The sequence below is a fragment of the Centroberyx gerrardi genome, chromosome 12 (genome assembly GCF_048128805.1).
Source record: "Centroberyx gerrardi isolate f3 chromosome 12, fCenGer3.hap1.cur.20231027, whole genome shotgun sequence".
NCBI lineage: Eukaryota > Metazoa > Chordata > Actinopteri > Beryciformes > Berycidae > Centroberyx > Centroberyx gerrardi.
Genome location: NC_136008.1, coordinates 16,625,620 through 16,644,909, shown reverse-complemented (window position 1 = coordinate 16,644,909; position 19,290 = coordinate 16,625,620). Strand labels below are relative to the sequence as shown.

The following is a 19,290-nucleotide window of genomic DNA, read 5'->3' as shown; positions in this document are numbered from 1 at the left end:
ATAATAAATGTGTGTCTTGTGAGACCTTGTCCCTTCTCACTGTAGAATTGTAATGAGCATGTAGCTCTCCTCCCTGTCGTGACTAGCATGCCTACCTGGGGAACAGAGGTGACAAGACAAACTCATATTGTCAAATAATGCCTACCTTTGTCACAGTCCTATCCTATTACCCTAGGAGATGGGCATGTCAGCTTTGGGAGGTGGAGACACATACAGTGGGGGTTCTAGTATCTCATCTGTCTTCATTAAAAGCAGCGCTCCACTGGGGGAATAGGAAAATCAACATAGACAGCGCTGCTAATTTATGTATTCATCATCTTGCCTACATAGGAAGCTTTGTTTGTCACTGTTCCCCAATCCACACAATGAACCTCCTCCCAGGGCTGACTCACTCACAGGACCCAAACCAGCCAGTTCTTTATCGGAAATGGTTTTATTTAAATATAAATATGTGTACAAAGGTACAAGCAACGATAGCTCATTTTTAGCAAATAAAATTCTTAATACATTATTAAAAAGAATAAACAAACAAATGGCAATTAGTTGTGTTCCAAAAAAGCATAGTAACTGCATTCAGTGATTGATGAACAACTTAGAGAAGAAAATCTGTAGACCCACTTAAAATCAACCAAGATAGATACATATGTATATAATATAAAGATACTTTACAATAGAGCAGCTTACACGCTGTACATTAAGGCTTATATAAAATATAAAAATAAAGACAAGCGATGATCTTTACTTCCTCACTTTTAGTGACTTTTTGTTCTCTAATCAGGCTGCCTTGTAACAGCTTTTCAGGCCAATGTTACAGGCTTCCATACTGAATCTTCCAGGCCTCTGGAAGTGGAATGCAACTGGGCCAGGTGCAGAAACCAATGTCTCAAACATGGAATGGACATGAAAATAAACGCTGAAGAGTTTCACTAGACACATCATTTGCATGCAACAGAGAGAGAAAGTATGGGCTCAGCCATTTGTACAGATACTTAGTATTTCAGGGTAGTACTGTTTCTTGTAAACATATTGAGACTACTTGATTGAGCTGTAAAACTGGAGTGTATGGTCCAAATTGGGACTGCCTTACACATCTGCGCCTGCTGAAGTTGACACTGCATTCAAGCTTATTTCAAGTTCAAGATTGCCACCATTTTCCAAACCACCACCTATGATTGTTCTGGTAATAGCCTACTCTTAGTTTCACAATCAGAAAACACAGTAGAAAAGCAGTACCAAGGGTAGGACAGTAGTGCTCAGCCTCAGCCCTCCTTTTCCCCCAATACAATTATCACCATCTTTGGGTTTTCATGACCTTACCTTGTCCAACATGGTACAACACACATAGTTAACGTATAGTCTCCCATTAAAATGAAGGCTACAATACACATTCTCTTCATATCTCCTCCTTTTTTCTCCACCTATAAGCAACAAGGACTACTCCAGCATGCTCATTATCAGAAGACGTTCCACAAAGCTCCAGGAATGCAGCTCAGGCCAAAAGGATTCCCCTGCTGATTAGACTGTCCATACAGTGCCTGTAGCATGTGTCGTTCAGTAGAGCTAGCCTGTTGTGCAAGATGGTTTATGAACTGTCTCTGTGTAGCTCAGTCTGTTGTTGATGATAGAGACACAAATGTGCTTAGAATTCCTTTCGCATGCCAACAAACACCAAATGACGGACGACAATAGGTTGTTTATAACTCTTTTTTTCCTCAAATACGTCTTGTATTTTCATCTTCTCTCAATTTCTTTTAGAGGTCATGTTTGAGATTTTATTTGTGTTGACACAAAGTAGGCTCTGGAATCCAGGTAAACAGCTACCCCAGTTGTTTTGGCCACTCAATGTCGGGAGATGCATTTGATTTGTTTTCTAGTTTGCCCTTGCATCCCAAGTCCACTGAGAGAATGTCTCCACAGGTTCGGGTGGTCATCATGTAAAGACAACCTGGTGAGGTATCACACTGTAGTTATTATAAGTTTGAGTGGAACAACACAATCTGCTGAATTCACCAGCTCAGGAACTCTACAGGTACCATTACTGTAGATCCCACCTTCCTTGACAACAAATAAATTAAGGATGGTTATCCCATAACCTAAATCATACAGCTCCCTCCAAATGTGTCCAAACATGTCCTCGAAGGACCATCCAATTAAAGAAAGTCTCTGCTCATGTTAGTCCAGCCACACTCATGTGGAGGTGACAATGGTTACCTACTCACTGCTCCTGTACTCTTCTCTTCTCCACTCTTTGTCCAATCAGACATGAGTCTGCATACGTTGTGAGGGCCGGCCATAATCAGACTGCTGGGAGGACACTTGTGAGGAGGCATAGGAGAAGCGGGATGAGCTGGACACCTTGCTGGCCTGATCTGATTGGTCGTACGCATCCACCTTTTCATAGGAGGCAGGCTTAACATAACTGGTGAAGGCGCGACCATAGGTAGCAGGTAGGTAAGCAGAGCCACTGTACAGGGGGTCAGTGGGGTAGATACTGGCTGGCTGGGCGGCCTGCTGCTGGGCAGCCTGCTGCTGTTCGTAAGTGGATCGGGTCCCTGTAGTGGTAGCGTATCGGTGGGAGAAGTCATAGACTCGGGGCTGGGTGCTGTGCTGACCATACAGGGGGCTGGGGGAGGGCAGCTGCGATGGAGTGTAGACCGGCCGAGAGTTGGGCACATATTCAGAGAATCCACTGCTGCGGATATGGCGGTCCTCATGGGCACGGACGTTGTAGTAGCCATTGGTGGGGTCCTATGAGGGATACAGAGAAAACTGTGTCATAAAAGTTACATAAAAGAATAATATGTGTCAAGGACAAAAATGATGAATGCTTGCTATTGAAGAGTGCTTCTTCAAGTGAATGTTTTCAGTAGGGTTTTACCTTGATGTCCGATCTCTCATCCTCCTCCTCCTCCAGGAGGTCGCTGTGCTCTGTGCGTGAGGTCCCAGGAGACTCGCTGCTGTTAGGAGCCTGAGGAAAGACCAAACAGAATTACTAGGTTGAACAAGACCTCACTTGATCGAGAACAAAACAAAAAGGCTGTGCATAACATCACAGTGTCATTATGCATTTTCCCTAAACATGAATAGAGATATCTGTTATCCAGAGACTGTCAAGAAAGGAATTTACCATGGGCTCTTTGACATCCTCCTCATCATCATTGCCACGCGTAGCGTTGTGATCACTGTGAACAATCTGAACTCTGATATCACTCTTGGAAAGACGGGTGCACTTCTTACCTATGGGGATATAAAAGAGTGAATTATTAATTGTTGAATTATTTCTGGAGACTACCAGACAAATTTTGTGTGTTATTTGACATAGTGTACATTCCATTTAAATTCAAGATGGTGTACGAAATTGCACAAAGTGCACAATTTTCAAATCACAAATGAAATACAATTTCATCAGTCTGATTTGAAGAATTGCCTGTTGACCCCCTCGCCCATACTAACCGTTGAGCTCACCTTTGCCAGTGTGCCTGCAGCAGAGGGAGACCAGAGTGATGACACAGATGAGGAGAACACAGCCTCCACCTACTGCCGCACCAACTATGATCAACATAGGCAGGGCCTCTGTAACAAGAATAGTAGTGGAAGAAAAGTGTGTGTGTGTGTGTGTATTGGGGGTGGGGGATGGGATAGTGGTTGTCGAGAGGAAGGGAGGAATAAAATGAGAGGTAGTAGAGAATAAGTGTCAGTGTCAAGATCCTACAGATCAGAGCAAAAAAAAAGAAAGAGATCCATTCATTTGTCCCACTAATCCCAGAAACACCAGTGCCTATATAAATTCATCTGCAGTAAGCCCTGGCCTGCTCACAGCCAGCGTATGCTCATGCGGGCAGCCCAGCGTCCCACAGCCTGGCTATTGTCTATAATCTCTCTGAAAGAAGGGTAACAAGGCCTGACATGCAATGAAGCAATAGACAGTAATCTAATTAGAGATTCCAGGAGATACCGCTGCCCATTTCTCTGGAGACCCTACTCTGCTACGTTGATGTAAATTACTGGCGAGGACCTTATTTTTGGTGTCTGCTGCAACAAAGGCTTCCGCTAGCACCACTGTAGTAGTACTACTACCTAATTTTAAGATCACTTAAAGGGGTTGCAGCTTGAGATGTTGCGTTTGGCTCTCGGACAAAGATAGAGAGTACGTGCCCAGCCCCAGATACATGTGGCTTCTTCTAATTGACTTTTGTCCCCAATCAATATCTATGTTATGGGGCAAACATATTCATTAAAGGGACCATCTGCTGATTAAATCATATAGATTAGAAGAGTATAATTAAGATAAGCACAAGACAGGAGCACTGCTTTCACCTAATCTGCCCCCCTTCACAACAAGGATTGAGATGGTGTATCACTTCACCCCCCCCCCCCCGGAGGGCACTAGCAGAGATAAGTACGCCTGTCAGTCCGTACCTTGCTCCTTCAGCGTGACCAGGGCCGTGCCAGTGCCGAAGCGGTTCCAGGCAGTACAGTTGTAGCGCAGCTGGAAGTCCTGTGCCAGAGTCTCAGACAGCACCAGAGAAGACAGGACTCCGTGGTCGCTGGCCACCGTCTGCACAGAAAACCGACCGGAGGAACCAGAGGACAGGCTCATGTCTCCAAAGGTCCACACCTAGGGAGAGGAGCAGGAGAACAGGCAACAGGGGAGTGAGTCACTTTTCTATGAAGAAGCCCTCAGCGGTGAGCAAAGCAGAGGCTACCCAGGCTGTTTATCCTTAGATCCATGCTAGCCTCTGACTGAACACCAGTTTCTCTCTGTTCTGCTTTCTCTCTGTCGACCTCGAAGGCGCTCCCTGGCTGACACAGCTCACAGGCTCATGTTTAAGCTGCCTCCCACGTCTGCCCTGCAGGTGAGGCCTAAGGAGGGCTAGGTAGCTGCACTATAAAATAAGGCTCTTCTCTGCTGTCTCTAGTGCAAGGCCAGCAGGGCACCTGTCTCTCACTCCTCCTCACACCCTAATTATCCTCTCTCAGCCCAGCCTACGTTCGGCAGTTCAACAGGGTCAGCCGACTGATGCCTCATGGGCCGCTAATTGAAGGCGGTTTGGCTGAAACTTGCAGGAAGCCGATCTCCCACAGCTCCCCCAACTCTACTATCTCTCTTACCCCCAGTGAATGTGTGTGCAGTTATAATTGTGGGTATGTGTGTGTGTGCGCGCACATGCATTTGTTAGTGTGTAGGGTGGAGGTGTGTTGGTGCGAAGGCGTGAAGGTGTGAAGGTGAGGGCAGGGGTAAAGCACACACCGAGTGATCATTCTCATATGGGTGGGTTGGAAGGTGGATAGCTCAGTGTATGTAAGCACACAAATGAATGGCAGACAGCAAAGACAAGAGGCTCACTTACAATCTTATCAGGAGGGGGGCTGCTTCCCACCAGGCACTCCAGCTTGCCCTTGGAGTGCTTGACAGCATGCTGCGAGGCCTCCGCTGTGATGATAGGTGGGCCTGGTGTGACGGAAAAAGAAAGGAGATAGAGAGAAAAGAGAAAGAAGAGGATGTTTTGAAATATTGACATATACCAAATTGTCAGATATGGATGCCATTACGCCACTTATTCTACAGATCGATCTAAAAGATTACCAGTAAGTCTGTACACGAGAGCGCTACGCTATGAAAGGATGCCACTCACCATTTACAGTCAGAGTGACGTCCCTTTCTGCAACCCCAATACGGGGGACGATGGCTTTGCAGGTGTATGTTCCAGCATCCTCCTGGGTAACAGCCTTCAGCTGCAAGGTGTTACCATTACTGAGTACCTAGGGGGAGAGAGAGAGAGAGAGAGACTGTGAGAGGAGGAGACTGAGACCTTTATCAGTTGCCCACTCAGTGCGGAGGCAGCACAGAGGTGGGCTGACCATTGTAACAAACGCTGGTGGTTTGAGTTTAATTTCATTGTGAAGAGCTTTAATCACAGCATTAAGCACTCCAGCCACCGCTGAGTGACCATGCTGCTGGGGAGATTGTTGTAATTAAACAGTGGGGACAGAACTGAGTGTACTGTGGTGTGAGTGGGCCTTAGCCTTTGGAGCTGCTACACTCACTCGTTCCTTAGCTCATTGATCCTGCCATTCCATCAAGCTGTGATTAATCCATTTACCCCCACTCCCTCCTCTTCCCTCCTCCCCCCTCTCACTCTCTCCATTTTTTTATTTCAACACACTTATGGAGTAACCCAATTAATCCATTACTCGTGGCTATGTGAGGCACAGTGGCAGCGGGTGGATTAGAAAAATGCCTGAGCATTTCCCTGAGAGGGGCTGAAAGCGTTCACTCTTTAAGATGACAGCATCCCTTACGCCATCCCGCGGTGTTCTTTACTGGTGGTGTTTTCCCCAACACCGCCTCAGAAATCATATTAGCTGCCAGGAGAGAAGCTCCCAAGAGATGTCACCACTGATGCTGTGTGCTGAAGTGGAAGACTTTTACCAGGATGATGCAAAGTAAAGGTGGAAATGTCACATTTGTTCCTCCCATGAAATTGGCTTTGAGGAAATTGATACTCAAGTGCAGTCACGTCTTCTTAATGTCTGAGAAGCAGAGATGCTGCTCTACAAGACACGGCACAAGCTGTAATTCTCTTGGTTTGAACCATGTCTTGGCTCATTGATTGATTGATTGATTGATTGATTTAGTGGTCACATTGTTATGACAGAATGTCAGCTGCCCCGATGCTGCTGTATGAATCTGTCAGTGGACAGACAGATTCTGGCAGAGGCTTTAGCCCTCGGGAGGCATGTTGAGGGGAGGTGATGAAGATTCAGTCTGAAAGAGAATGTGTGGAGGGAAAGTGCGAGGGATTTATGCCTCAAGGCCATGTGTGAATGCTTCCCTCTGGAGGGTTAGTGTTGAGGGGTGGTGGGTGTTGACGCTCTACCATCAAGAGGAGGTGTTGAATAGTGTTTGCTGCCTTACCACGCTAGAGCCCTGCTTGGTCCAGGCCAGGGTCAGGGGTGGGTTTCCTGTCCACGCACAGGTAAAGGCTGCATCCATCCCTATATCCACTGTCATGGGCTTAGGCTCTGATAGCAGTCTGGGGCCAACTAGGGAGGAGCAACACAGGCAGCCAGTCACAATCACTAACAGACCCCTTTTAAAATAAAGTACACCGCTAAGAAATCTCTATCAACACATACAGCTAAACCACATGGCATACAATTTTTGTCGACAGTTACACTCACATTGTACATCGACCAAGGTGCTGACATTGGTGCTGCCCACAGAGTTGGACACCTCACAGGAGACCGGGTCTGTGAAGTAGGAATGGTCCACCGTCACCTCAAGGCTGTCGCCGTTAGCTTCCGAGATGGGAACTCCTCCTTTAGACCACCTGGGACAGGCAAATAATCATATCATATGGAGCTTGCATTAGTTCAAGGAGGATACCTAGTCATGCGTGCCACAGTGGCTATTAGCTGATTCATATCTTGCGCCAATCACAATCAAATACCGCCAATCAAGCAGCCTATTTAAGCCTCAACACTGCTTAAAACTCATCCTTGATTTTGCTGATATCGCTGCTTTGCTTGGTGTTGGCGAAGCTTCCCTGCACCAGCACTGGTTTTATTACAATATCTAAAGATCCCCTCTGCTCTGACTTATCATGTCTTGTGACAGTTATATGATTGTATCATCGTCAGAGAGATTTGTGTCTACTTGTTCTGTGTGTACCCATGGAGGCGGGGTGTCACGATCAGAATGAACAGCTGAGCTTCAGGGAAATGAGGGATGGAGACGCTGGTGTATACCTGTATCCAGTGATTTCAGGATTGGCTGAGGCGGAGCAGATGAAGAGAACCTTGGCTCCCTCGGTCACAGTCTGAGGCTGGACTGACAGAGTCACTGAAGGGGGGTCTGGGGGAAGGAAGAGTTTTACTTTTACTTTTCTGAGAGAAGTCTAGCAGACACCAGTGTGATTCACTGGTGAAAAAGGGCATATATAGGCTGGAAGAGCAGACCACACTTCCATTAACCTCTAAGTGGTACTGAAGGAATCTTATTTACAGTATATATTCAGCTGAAGCTCTTAAGTGATGCCATGTACTATACTGGATTTAAGTACTTAGTGCTCTAATTGGTACCATTCGCCTTTTAATAGTACAATAGAATTATGCTATTTATTTGCTTTCTACATAGCTCAATTTTTCATTATATTTAATAGTAAATGTGCTTTACAGGTAACTGTATATAGGCTGTGCTGTGCTACAGTGCATGCTGTGCTGTGATATTCTGGTGGTCTTTGGAGGCAAGCTGATGTTGGGGACACTCACGCTGGACGTTGATGGTGACGGATGTCTGTCGTCCAGCAGGGGCGGCTGGGTTAAGGACCCTGCAGGTGTAGGTGCGTCCAGAGTCCCTGTCCTCAGGGATGATTGGAAGCATACTGACAGCTTGTTCCCTCTTCCCGTCCTCCATCAGCGTCTGTGGAGGTGGACAACAACAGAGAGTAATTGTTAGATGTTGGTGGAGGTCCAACCTGGAAAATCACCGAGTGTACACACCGTATGTTTAGAGAAATGTTACAGACTCCTGCACAGACGAGTAGAACTGAAAGTCGGCTCAGTGTGGCACAAGCAAGTCACTGCTGTCTGTGATAGCACCATTTACTGTAGGTATATCTCTATGACACCACAGGTCTTATTTTTTTTTCATGTGTGAGGCATTAAAATTGCCATCATGTTCGTTGGCCTGGCAGTTAAATCATATATTTTATGATGCAGCAGGGGATATTGTGCTGTTCCCACATTTCTGAGAGTGTTCCCCGTCAGCGCTCCTTGTTTGTCATCATCTTTTAAATCTATTTACTGCTCACAGAAATCAATACGCCTAAGTGAGGAAAGGTGTAGATTCTGAAGATATGGCTGAGTGCTCTCTCTCTCTCTGACACACACACACACACACACACACACACAACTACAAGGAAAGAGAGTATATGGTGATGGCCAAGGTGGCTGTATCTGTATTTCTGGGTGGTGACAGTGAGGAGGAAGTGTCACACATCTCTGGAAAAGAGCAAGGGCAAGCTGAGCCCATTCCCCGGACAGCCAAATCAATGGACCAGGCCTTTCACTTCCTCAGCCAGACACACAAAAAGCATTTTTATGCTAGATCGAATCACATCACTCCCTGTCACCACCCCTCACTCCGACCAAGCGTTCTCCACCCCCACCTGCCACTTCTTAACGTTGGAAACCCTCTCTCTTTCTCACAACGGCATCTCAACAGTTCCCTCTTTTCCCTGTTTTCCTTCCTTCCCTCTACTATCCTCCTCCCTCCTCCCCCTGCTATCCTCTTCCCTCCCTTCCCACTGCAGGCTCTCGCCTCCTTAAATGTGGCGTTTAGCGTCGTTTAGCGTGGTCAGGGAGCATGACAAATGTGACACTTTCCCAGCCGTGGCTGGCTCACGCTCTGGCGCATCCCCATTGTGTTTCTGCATTGTTGTGGGTGATTTCTTCTCTGCAGAAACCCTACTGTATGAAACGCTCATGCCTGTCTGAGCTTTGGCATGCTCCAGTTATGCTGTAGTGTCGCTGCATTAGAGAGCAAGGGGTGGGGTGGGGGGGGTCGTAAGCAAGGGAGGGAGGCAGAGGAGGAGGTGTGGTAGGGGGAGTGGGAGGGGGTGGGGGTGGGGGGTCAGGCATGAGTGAAAATGGGAGGGGGACTGCAGAGAGAGGTAGAGAGAAAACGAACAAGTCCTGTGAGGGAAGGGTGGTGAGAGGAGGAAGAAAAAAAACGAGAGAAAAAAGATAGAAACAGGAGAGAGGGAGCAGTGTACCCTAAGAGAAAGTATCTCTGTTTTGAATAGCTTTGCATTTATTTATTTCTGCTCCGCTGTTGTGTTTTGTAATATTGTGTGGGTGTTAGTGATTGAATGATGCTGTGCATAGATCTGTTCTCACTGTACCTTGGAATAAATTGCAGACTCCATGACCTCTCCATCTCTGTACCAGGTGATTTCAGCAGCAGGTTTGGCTCCTGAGGCTCTGCAGGTGAGGTTGTGTGGTGCGTGGGCCTTAAGACGCACAACAGGGCCCCCCTCCACCACTGGGTCTGAGGGAGGAACTGAAAAGCAAAAACAAACATACACGTCAAAAAAAAAACTCATTATGGCTCCAGGCCAGTGCAAGGCCTCCAAAGAAGTCAGACTGATATTGAGTTTGCTATTACTCTTAGCTCAACATCAATACATCCAACAGCAAAAGAGGCAAACAATATCTTTTTATCATCATGTGTTTGTTTAACAAGGTGTAGTTTCAGACTGGGGAAAAGAGCAAGAACAGTTGTCATTTGGAAAAAAACAGACTCAACCGATTTTATTTCCTTTCTTGGGACTCTAGCATTATTACTCTATTTGCTCTTACTGTTGCAGAGTGATGTTTCATCTGAATTGCTTATTTGTTCATTTATTTGCATGGTTTCGCACGCGCCACTGGCAAGCCAAGCGTGCCACCCCTGATGAAGGCGTCTATCTCCCCAACCAATAAGAGAAGGCGTAAACATGGGGCTTGTGCTGGCCTTTCTCGCTCCCTCCACCGAACCAATTTCTCTGTGTGTATCTGAATTGTCAGAGGTCCTTCCGCTGCCGCGGCACGGACACTAATGGAATCCGAGTGCTAGGTGATTTTAATTTCCATGCCGATTCCCCTGACTGCACTCCCGCCGTTGACTCCTTTGACTGTGCAGGATTGCTTTGGTCTCATCTGGCCACATTGATTTACACACACACACACGCGCGCGCATGCACACACACACACACACGCACACACACACACATACTAAAACCCCTTCTCTCTTTGAAAATCCTAGTGTTCATGCATACACATAAACACCAGGTTCCTGTGCACTGCGCCTGATTTGATTCACTCTTGTTTATGAAATGCATATAATGTTCATGAACCTCCATCCTTGGTTTCGTAAAGGGCATTTACTATAGAAGTGACAGTTTCATCATGGGCATCTTTGCGGCTGTGTGGGCGTGTGTGATCTCTGACCACACTGCTCTGTGCTGCTTTGAAAGTGACGCTTGGCGCGGAGAGGCAGGGCGATGAGCGCGGATGAGTTCTCTGAAACTGTCCAATTAGAAATATGTTCCTCAATACCTCATGCGACTTTAAACTGCCATGAATTTCCTTGGCAACCCTATATACTGTATATCCGTCACCACCCTGCCTTAATGAACTCAGAATACACAACCATTTCACCTTACTGGCTTAACAGGCAGATTCAAGGACAACAGGCTGGCTGGTGGAAGCGTTAGTGTTGTGTTGTGGCATAAGCTGCAGCATCACCCGTGTGTAACTGTTCCCTCTGTGATTTTCCCCACTTTCTGTATTTGTTAGCAAGTAAATAAGTGGGCTATTGACAGGACTAATGAATATAGTGATGTTCCATTGCATGCCACCAGGTGCCAGCAGTGCTTTGCTGAATCCAATTCCCACAAGACCTGTTCCTCCTTCTCCTCCTCCCCCCCAGCCTCACCTCCCTCCACCTCTGAACGTCTATGTGAATATGTAGATCACTCACATCACGTTAATGTAAAAACCGCCACGCGGTTGACAAATTTTGTGGCTCACTGTAAAATGTGCTAACTGTGCAGACCTTGACTTTTAAGCGACTATGCAAGTCATTTGTGACTGCAGCAATCACATTATCCTAGACGTCCACAGTCTTGATTATCGCTACTGAGAGGAGAAGGGTTTCCTTTTTTTTTCCTAGCTGGATCTCTGGGCTCAGCTTTGCTGGGTTTCAAATATACTTTCAGGATATGATTTACACCCTGAAACAACATTTTCAGTGGGATTATCCTTGAGTGGTGATACAACAGATTATTTTATGAACAGGAACAGAAACTGAAACTGAGTATTCTGATGTATATTTGAATGTGTGGATATATACATCCGTGTTTAGGTGTATGTGTGTTTTGTGGGTTTCATTCTTTGAGTATGTGTATATATGTGTGTGTATGTGTGTGTGTGTGTGTGTGTGTGTTGTGATGAAGACACTCCCCTGATTGTTCCCAAGCACTGCCAGCCTGCAGGCCTTGGCGCGAGGGCTGCTGTGAGGATCATGGGTGAGCTGTGTATCTTACCTAGTACAGTGAGCTTGGCACGGTGGGAGCGCAGCGCCGCCTGTGTAGCCTGACACTCATACACCGCGTCATCCGCCAGCTCTGCCGAATCGATCAGCAAGCTGTGCTCGCCTGATAGCGGGTCGCCCATTAAGGAATAGCGCGTCCAGCCTGCGTGAAGCCAGCACAGAGAATAGTCAGAGAAAAACAAACCAACAACAAACACATAATGAAAGGACTATAAAATGAACAGACTTGTGCCTCGAACAAAGGCGGGAGAAACGTGGCAAGGCTCTTTAAGACACAAATGAAAGCAAGCAGCAACTCCCTGGGCCAGGCACTGAGCCGCTGTGTTAGCAGAGCAGTGTGAGGCTGGAGATGCAACACGTGAGAGGGCTGCTGCATGAGGAGGCTGTCCTTTAAACACAGACACAATAAAGATGGAGTGGCTAAGGTCAGGAGGAAGCCTCTCCACCTTCTCGCTAGTCTGCCACACATTTAAATGTCAATGCGTGACAAAAGTCAATTGATTATCCACCTTTCTACAAGACCCTCAAAATGCTAAACAACAAATTAAAGCTGGGTGTCTGCAGCAGCAGCCGACCTGTCTGCAGTACATTTGTTCTCTCACCATTCATTTGTGTAAAACCCCAACAGTTGACAGAGAGAGACTTGGTTTCTAATGAGACCTGGCATTGATTGTGGCAAGACAGACAGAGAGAGAAAGAGAGAGAGAGCGACAAACAGCCACAGAAAGCAGTAGAGAACGAAAGAGAGAAAGAGACACAGACAGACAGACAGACAGACAGACAGACAGAGAGAGACAGACAGCAGTAGAGAGAAAGAGAGAGAAAGAGAAAGAGTGACAGAGACAGAGAGAGAAAGAGACAGACAAGACGGAGAGAGAGACAAACGACCACAGAAAGCAGTAGAGAACGAAAGAGAGAAAGAGAGACAGACAGAGAGAGTGATTTACCACAGCAAGCAGTAGAGAGAACAAGAGAGAAAGAGAGAGACAGAGAGAGAGAGCGACAAACAACCACAGAAAGCAGTAGAGAATGAAAGGGAGACAGACAGAGAGACAGACAGACAGAGAACTAAGAGAGAGAGCTTGGGGTGGTCAGGTATTTACCTGGTAGGTCTCTCTCTCCACCCAGTGCCAGGCCATCTTTGGTCCACTGCACCATTCCCCGGTAACCCACAATGACACAGGGCAGAGTCACTGATTGGCCGGACACAACCACCTGGTCCTGGGGCTGCTGGGAGAAGTAGGCTGCTTGGGTGGCTGTTGGGAGAGAAGAGGGAGAGCATGACATGAATATCACATCACATAGAACTCACATTGTCCGCGCCGGTATTCATAAAATATATTAAAATTCACAAAATGGCCATAAACTATATAGCTATTCAGAATACTGCCAATGGCATTTCAGTGAATGTAATGGCAATACGTTTCTGCAGTGCCAGCAGAGTATGAAGCTTGAAAAAAAATGGACGTTGCATGGTAAGAGGTGTGAAAAAAAAAGAGGTAGTAGAAGAAGTGTGAAAGAGAGCCTACACCCTTTCATGGACTGGCCTGCTCTTTCTGTCTTGTTTTCATGGCGCTTGCTGCGAGGATGGAGGAGGCTGACATGTTTGGAAATATTTATTTTTTCCTCAACATGGTTTCTAAGAGGAAGTGTCAGCTGCCTCATGACTTATTTAACTCTTTCCCAAGACCATATGGTTACATGCTCGCTGACACGAAGCAACCACACTTCTGGGGAGAAAAAATCTGCCACTCTTTTGGTGTGCTTTTTGTAAAAATGGATGTTAAACAATCAAAACTCCATTAAAGTTCCCAGGGGAGCCATCCGTTTGAGCCTGCTGAAAGTCAGTGGAGACACCTGCCGCCGTTCCACTGCTGTGTTTAAGCATGGCACAGACTCTCACCGGATTGGCTGGCCCGTCTTCACACACACACACACACACACACACACACACACACACACACACACAGCGTGAGTACGGATCTGCGGTTCCAACTGTTTGTGCCATGATGCTGAAGATTGAGTATTACAAACCCTACTGGCAGGGGAAGATGGCAACACTCCAGAGGTAACTAATCCATTGGGGAAGGTAGGAGGAGAGGGAGAGAGAGTAGTTGGTTGGTTGGATAGGTGGTGTGTGTGTGTGTGTGTGTGTGTGTGTGTAGTGGGGGGGGGGGACTTAAAAAAAGAACCTTCCCTCATTCTCCCTCTCTCCTTCTTTGTGGCTCAGTGGAGAATGGAAGGGAAGGGGGACAGAGGAAGATAAAGAGGGTTCTATTCAGTCAGTGCTAAGCCCCCCTGAAATGCTTCTCTTGGTGGGAGTGCTTAAACAGACAGGGTTGTCCCCCCCCCCCCCCCCTTCCACCCCTCCCGTGGAAGAAAGCCGCTGAAAGGAGGGCAACATACGGCGGCCAGAGACGCGCTATTGTCCCCTTGTCCCTCTCTTTTAATAGGCCTCTTCATTTCCAATCAATCCTGCTAAATGCAAGTTTAATAGCTTTTCAATAGCAGCTTTTCCCCCCAGAGGGTAGCTAGGATTTTCTCTCTCTCTCTCTCTCACCCTTTTCTCTCTCCCTCTCCCCACTCTTTCTCACTCCATTCTCTCTAGTTTTTCTTTCTGTTTTTGAAAGGGGGCTTCCGAGGTTGTTGGCAGTGTTTATTCCCCACTCAATTATCCACTTCATCTGGGGGTGCACCATGGACTGAACCCTGCCCTCCTCCTCCCCTCTCCCTCGCTCCCCCCTCCTGCCTCTGTCACCCATCAGTACAATCAAAGCCGCCAAACAGTGAGCTCATCAGGAACGTGAGTTCTCCATGGCTCTGACCGTTGCGGTTCTCAACTGCCTTAAAACCCCGCTCTCTTTTTCACATGTGCCCATTCTTCTCCCTTAGTCTCCATCTGGGCTAATAAGATGTTAATACAGAGTTGAGTAGAGAAACCATTAGAGATCCATGCATGTTTCAGTAGCTCACCAGTAACGTCTCCTGTGTACGTTATTTCAGTGTTTGAAAAGCCTATCGAGCTATAGATGCTTACAGGTAGACTGTACTGTATGTGTGTCACGCACTATGGATCAAAAGAAGCCAATTTGAGAGCGTCAATGAGAAGTGAAACGTCTTCGAGCTCAGGCTATTAGGCATTTAGCGAAGGCTGGCATTTTCCCGTCATACCTTCAAAAATGCTGTTTTTACAGTCTGCCTGCCTGTCCTAACGTTCTGCTTTTATGAGCTATTGAGCGTTTTCGTATGCCTCCCCTTGCACGGCGCGTTAGGGATTTTCCTCTTTGTGCTTGCAACAGTACAAACATTGATTGCAATTAAGTATCTTGCCCAGAGTATCTAAATGTTTACAATGGGTAATAATTCACTGCATTCCTTGATTGTTCAGATGGATTACATGCATTGAATTGTTTCTCTCTCTCCCTCACCCACATACAATTTCACATGCTCACATATGGCAATTAACGCACACACACGCACACACACACGCACACACACATGCAGCCGTATAAATATAGAGTACAGAGTATGTGCTGTAGCGAATGTCTTCACACCATATGAGTGATTCATTGCTCTCCAGATCCCTTATTGAAAATGCTCAACAGAACATCTCGACTGGCTAATGACTCATGCCAGATTCCTTTAATTCCTCCTTGCTGAATTAGACAATTCTTTGACGGTGTATTAGCAGCTTAATTACATGAATACATTTCTGACGGGGAGAGAGGGAGGGAAAGAACCAGACAAAGAAAGAGTGGAGGAGAGGAAGGGAAGCAGTCAGTAGAAGTAGGAGCTGTGGGTGTGAAGAGGCTTGTTCTTGGTGTGCTGCAGTGTCACATACACACATGCACGCACACAAACACACACACACACATACACACACACACACACACACATGCTTTCACCTTTCAGTCTTTCACTACACTAAGAGTGAGGTGCTTGTCTATTGGCTGCCATTGAAACACATTCGAAAAGAAAGGTCTGAGTTCCTGGGTTATATTGATATTTCAACACTTGTCTGAATGTACATGCAGGTATATACTGTATGTGCAGTATAGGTTGAGTGTAGCTCATGTGGTGCGTTCAATGTTTAAAGCAGTTAAAATATTGATTGGCCGGTGCTCTTTATAAAAAAGACCAACATTTACCCTCTTCCCTTCCCTTGCTTTATGTGTGTGTATGTGTATGTGTGTGTGTGTGTGTGTGTGTGTGTTTGTGCATATGTGCTTTTTCCATCCCCTAGTAACAAGGTCAAAACACATTTGGCCTGATACATTTTAATCCGGATTTCTCAAAATGGAATATCATTTCACGCCGCTGGATGCACACGGGGCTGTGTGTGTGTGTGTGTGTGTGTGTGTGTGTGCTTTTCTGCCTGACTGTATGTGTGTGTGTCTGCATGTTTGTGCGCTTGAATGTGTGTTGTGTATGTCTGTGTGTGTGTGCATCTAAATGTGTGAATGAGTGTTTGTGGCGGGTGGGGCAGTGTTAATAGGGCAAGCAACTTGTCAGGGACTGCAGGGCACATTTAGCAGTTACTTTGACACAGTGACTTTGCTTTTTCTGTCACACGGTCACAGTTAAGTGCAAAACCGCCGGGCTGACTTGAACACAACCTATTAAAGAGCTTTGCGTCTACGCTGGCACTGCCTGCACTCTCTCTCCTTCATCTGAACTGATAGGGATACATTCACATGGATCAGGAGGGGATGGACAGATGTCACAAATGATCCGCTACTGGACATCTGCCTTGATGGAATTAGATTGAACTAGGCTCAGTGTGTGTGTGTGTGTGTGTGTCCTGCATTATTAGAAGAGCCAGCCATGATGCTGAAGATTGGGAAAGATAATGGCACTACATGACCTTTGAGTGCACTGTAGTTCTTTGGCTAACTACAGTAAATTCACTATCAAATCACTGCCATCATAATCTGTTATGCCATTTTAGTAATCTGACAAAACCAGGCTTATAAAACATCAACCCATTTAACCAAGCGTTCCAAAAATAAGGTTTCCCTCTAATAAAACATCAGCTATGCCTTACACTCTCCTATGTATGCACTCTGGCCATTTTGCCGTGGTTTTACAATGACACTTAACTGTGTATGCTCATTCACTGTAAGAGGTTCCGAGCTGCGTTCGCAGAAGGGAGAGTCCCTATTTTAGGCCTCATTTTATTCCATGCCCTCATTCCCATCCAGTGCAGGGCAACTCTGGAGTGCAACATCCAGTCCTGTGGGGTCTATAAATATGAGTGCTCTCAACTTGACTGGACAATTTGCTCCATGCAGTAATAATTCAAAATGTTAAAAAATAACACCCGATATCTACTTGTATTTTTGCCCCACTGGCAGAGGCAGAGTTCTATGCCCCCGCTGGTGTGAGTTTTCCACAATAAGAGCCAGAGAAGAGAAAATGAGGAGGAAAAATAGACAAAAACCCCCACACAAAACAAGGCAATTGGCGAAAAAGTGTCAAGCTTGGAATAAACAACCCCTCTCCCCAAATGCCATCCATTGTGCCTTGTCTAGATAAGGCTTCTAAATCGGGCTGGAAAATGCAAGCTCCATTTCTCTCTGTATGGAATTATTATCCCTTTGTTTTGAGTCAGGCTCTTTTGTCTTCCTCTTCCTGTGTATGTGTGTGTGTTTGTGTGTGTGTGTGTGTGTGAGACACTAGTGCTGAGGTAGCTGAGCCACAGAGTATGTCCCAAAGGGGACCCTGCACCCATCTCATGTTTGATTTGGCTGGTCTCGCACTAAGCTCATTACCATGACTCCTACAGAAGTTCTGAGGGTTTGAAGGGGCGCTAACAACAGATACCACCCACAAACTCATAGCAGCAGCGTCCCAAAATACAGGTACTACATGCGTGAGCACCTGTGTGTTTTCCCTAGACTAGGAGCTCAATGAGTAGCTTCTGCTTGAGTCTCTGAAGATACCTTCATATGGCCTTGCCTTTCTCAATACTTTCTCTCCCACGTCGCATTCCAGCTGCACTCCCACCCACCCTCACTATCTTTTCTCCCTTTCTGCGTTTTTGTGCCTAAATTGCAGTCTAACAGCTTTTTAAGAGCTGTTTTGCTGGAGTTTAATCCTCCTAGCCTCCCTTTTCAGCCTTTATTCCATTGTGAGAATCTTGGCTCAGACCAAGACCCCTTTTACAGAATGGACCGGCTCATCCACCCAGCCCCTCCTGCCCCTCTGCTGATTCCCCCACCCAGAGAATTCTCTTCCACTCCGGCATCCCTCTACAAGCCACCATTTGCTAGCCCCATCCCCCCATTCCTCTGTTTATCACTCATACTTCTACAGTCGGTGAGCCATGATCCCTGAAATCAATGCCTTGCAGGCCCCCTTTCAGAGTTATATAAGGTGTTACTAATTGTTGATTTGCTTTCTCCATGGCTCTTTCTGCCATCACTCTGCTTTTCCAGACTCCCCGTCAGCTGTCCTCTCTTGCCAGCCCCTCCCTTGCTCTCTGTCTCTCCCTCTCTTCCTCTCTATCCTCTATCCCCCTGTCCGTTTTTCTCCCTTTCTCCATCCCTGGTGTGAAAATCACAGGGGTTTGTGTCAGCCTGTCAACACAACACTCAAGAAACCAGGGCAGGGGGAACAACAACAACAACAACCACAACAAAAAAAGAGACACCACATTGTAGAAGGACCGGAAAAACGGAGGTAAGGTAAAAATGGAAAAAGTGGGCTCCTGTCAGCTTCCAATTGCAAAGGAGAGGGCTTGAGAGGGGATTGATGGAACGCTGTAATCAGTCTGTCTCTAAGGCTGTCACCATGAGGTTTCTCTCTGCTGGAACAGGGGGCTGCTCACATCAGGCCAGCGGAGGGGCTGATCGCATGGGCGAGCAGCGGCTGAGTTTCTCCCTGGGTACCTGCTACAACAGATGCAGTGGATAGAGTAATAGAGAGGTATGGATGGAGGGAGGGAGGGAGGGAGGGAAGGAAACGGGAGGAGAGATGGGGGGGGGGGGGGACCAAGAGTGCTGATGTGACACAGTCGGTGTGTGAGCGTATGTGAATGGCTCTAGCAGTCACAGTGCTGCAGTGGCCGACAATGTGCCATAAATACACCCATTTCTGTACTGTCTTCTCACAAATGCCGTACACACACCGCGCACGCACACACACACACACACACACACACACTCTCACACACACACACAACAGACACA

At 46.7% G+C, this 19,290-nt stretch overlaps 1 protein-coding gene across 1 annotated transcript in view; it reads right to left on the bottom strand.

Moving 5' to 3' along the window:
• Nucleotides 1-619: 619 nt before the first annotated feature.
• kirrel3l (kirre like nephrin family adhesion molecule 3, like) overlaps nt 620-19,290 on the bottom strand; it is a 34,275-nt gene continuing 15,604 nt past the window's right edge. Inside the window, exons 2-15 of the mRNA XM_071900091.2 lie at nt 13,204-13,356; nt 12,093-12,242; nt 9,909-10,066; nt 8,275-8,425; nt 7,753-7,858; nt 7,186-7,334; nt 6,920-7,047; nt 5,637-5,763; nt 5,352-5,452; nt 4,420-4,618; nt 3,466-3,573; nt 3,128-3,237; nt 2,879-2,968; nt 620-2,748 (exon numbers count right to left, since the gene is read on the bottom strand). Coding sequence (XP_071756192.1) covers nt 2,257-2,748; nt 2,879-2,968; nt 3,128-3,237; nt 3,466-3,573; nt 4,420-4,618; nt 5,352-5,452; nt 5,637-5,763; nt 6,920-7,047; nt 7,186-7,334; nt 7,753-7,858; nt 8,275-8,425; nt 9,909-10,066; nt 12,093-12,242; nt 13,204-13,356 — 2,222 coding nt within the window. The 3' untranslated portion in view covers nt 620-2,256. The remainder of the gene's footprint in view (nt 2,749-2,878; nt 2,969-3,127; nt 3,238-3,465; nt 3,574-4,419; nt 4,619-5,351; nt 5,453-5,636; nt 5,764-6,919; nt 7,048-7,185; nt 7,335-7,752; nt 7,859-8,274; nt 8,426-9,908; nt 10,067-12,092; nt 12,243-13,203; nt 13,357-19,290) is intronic.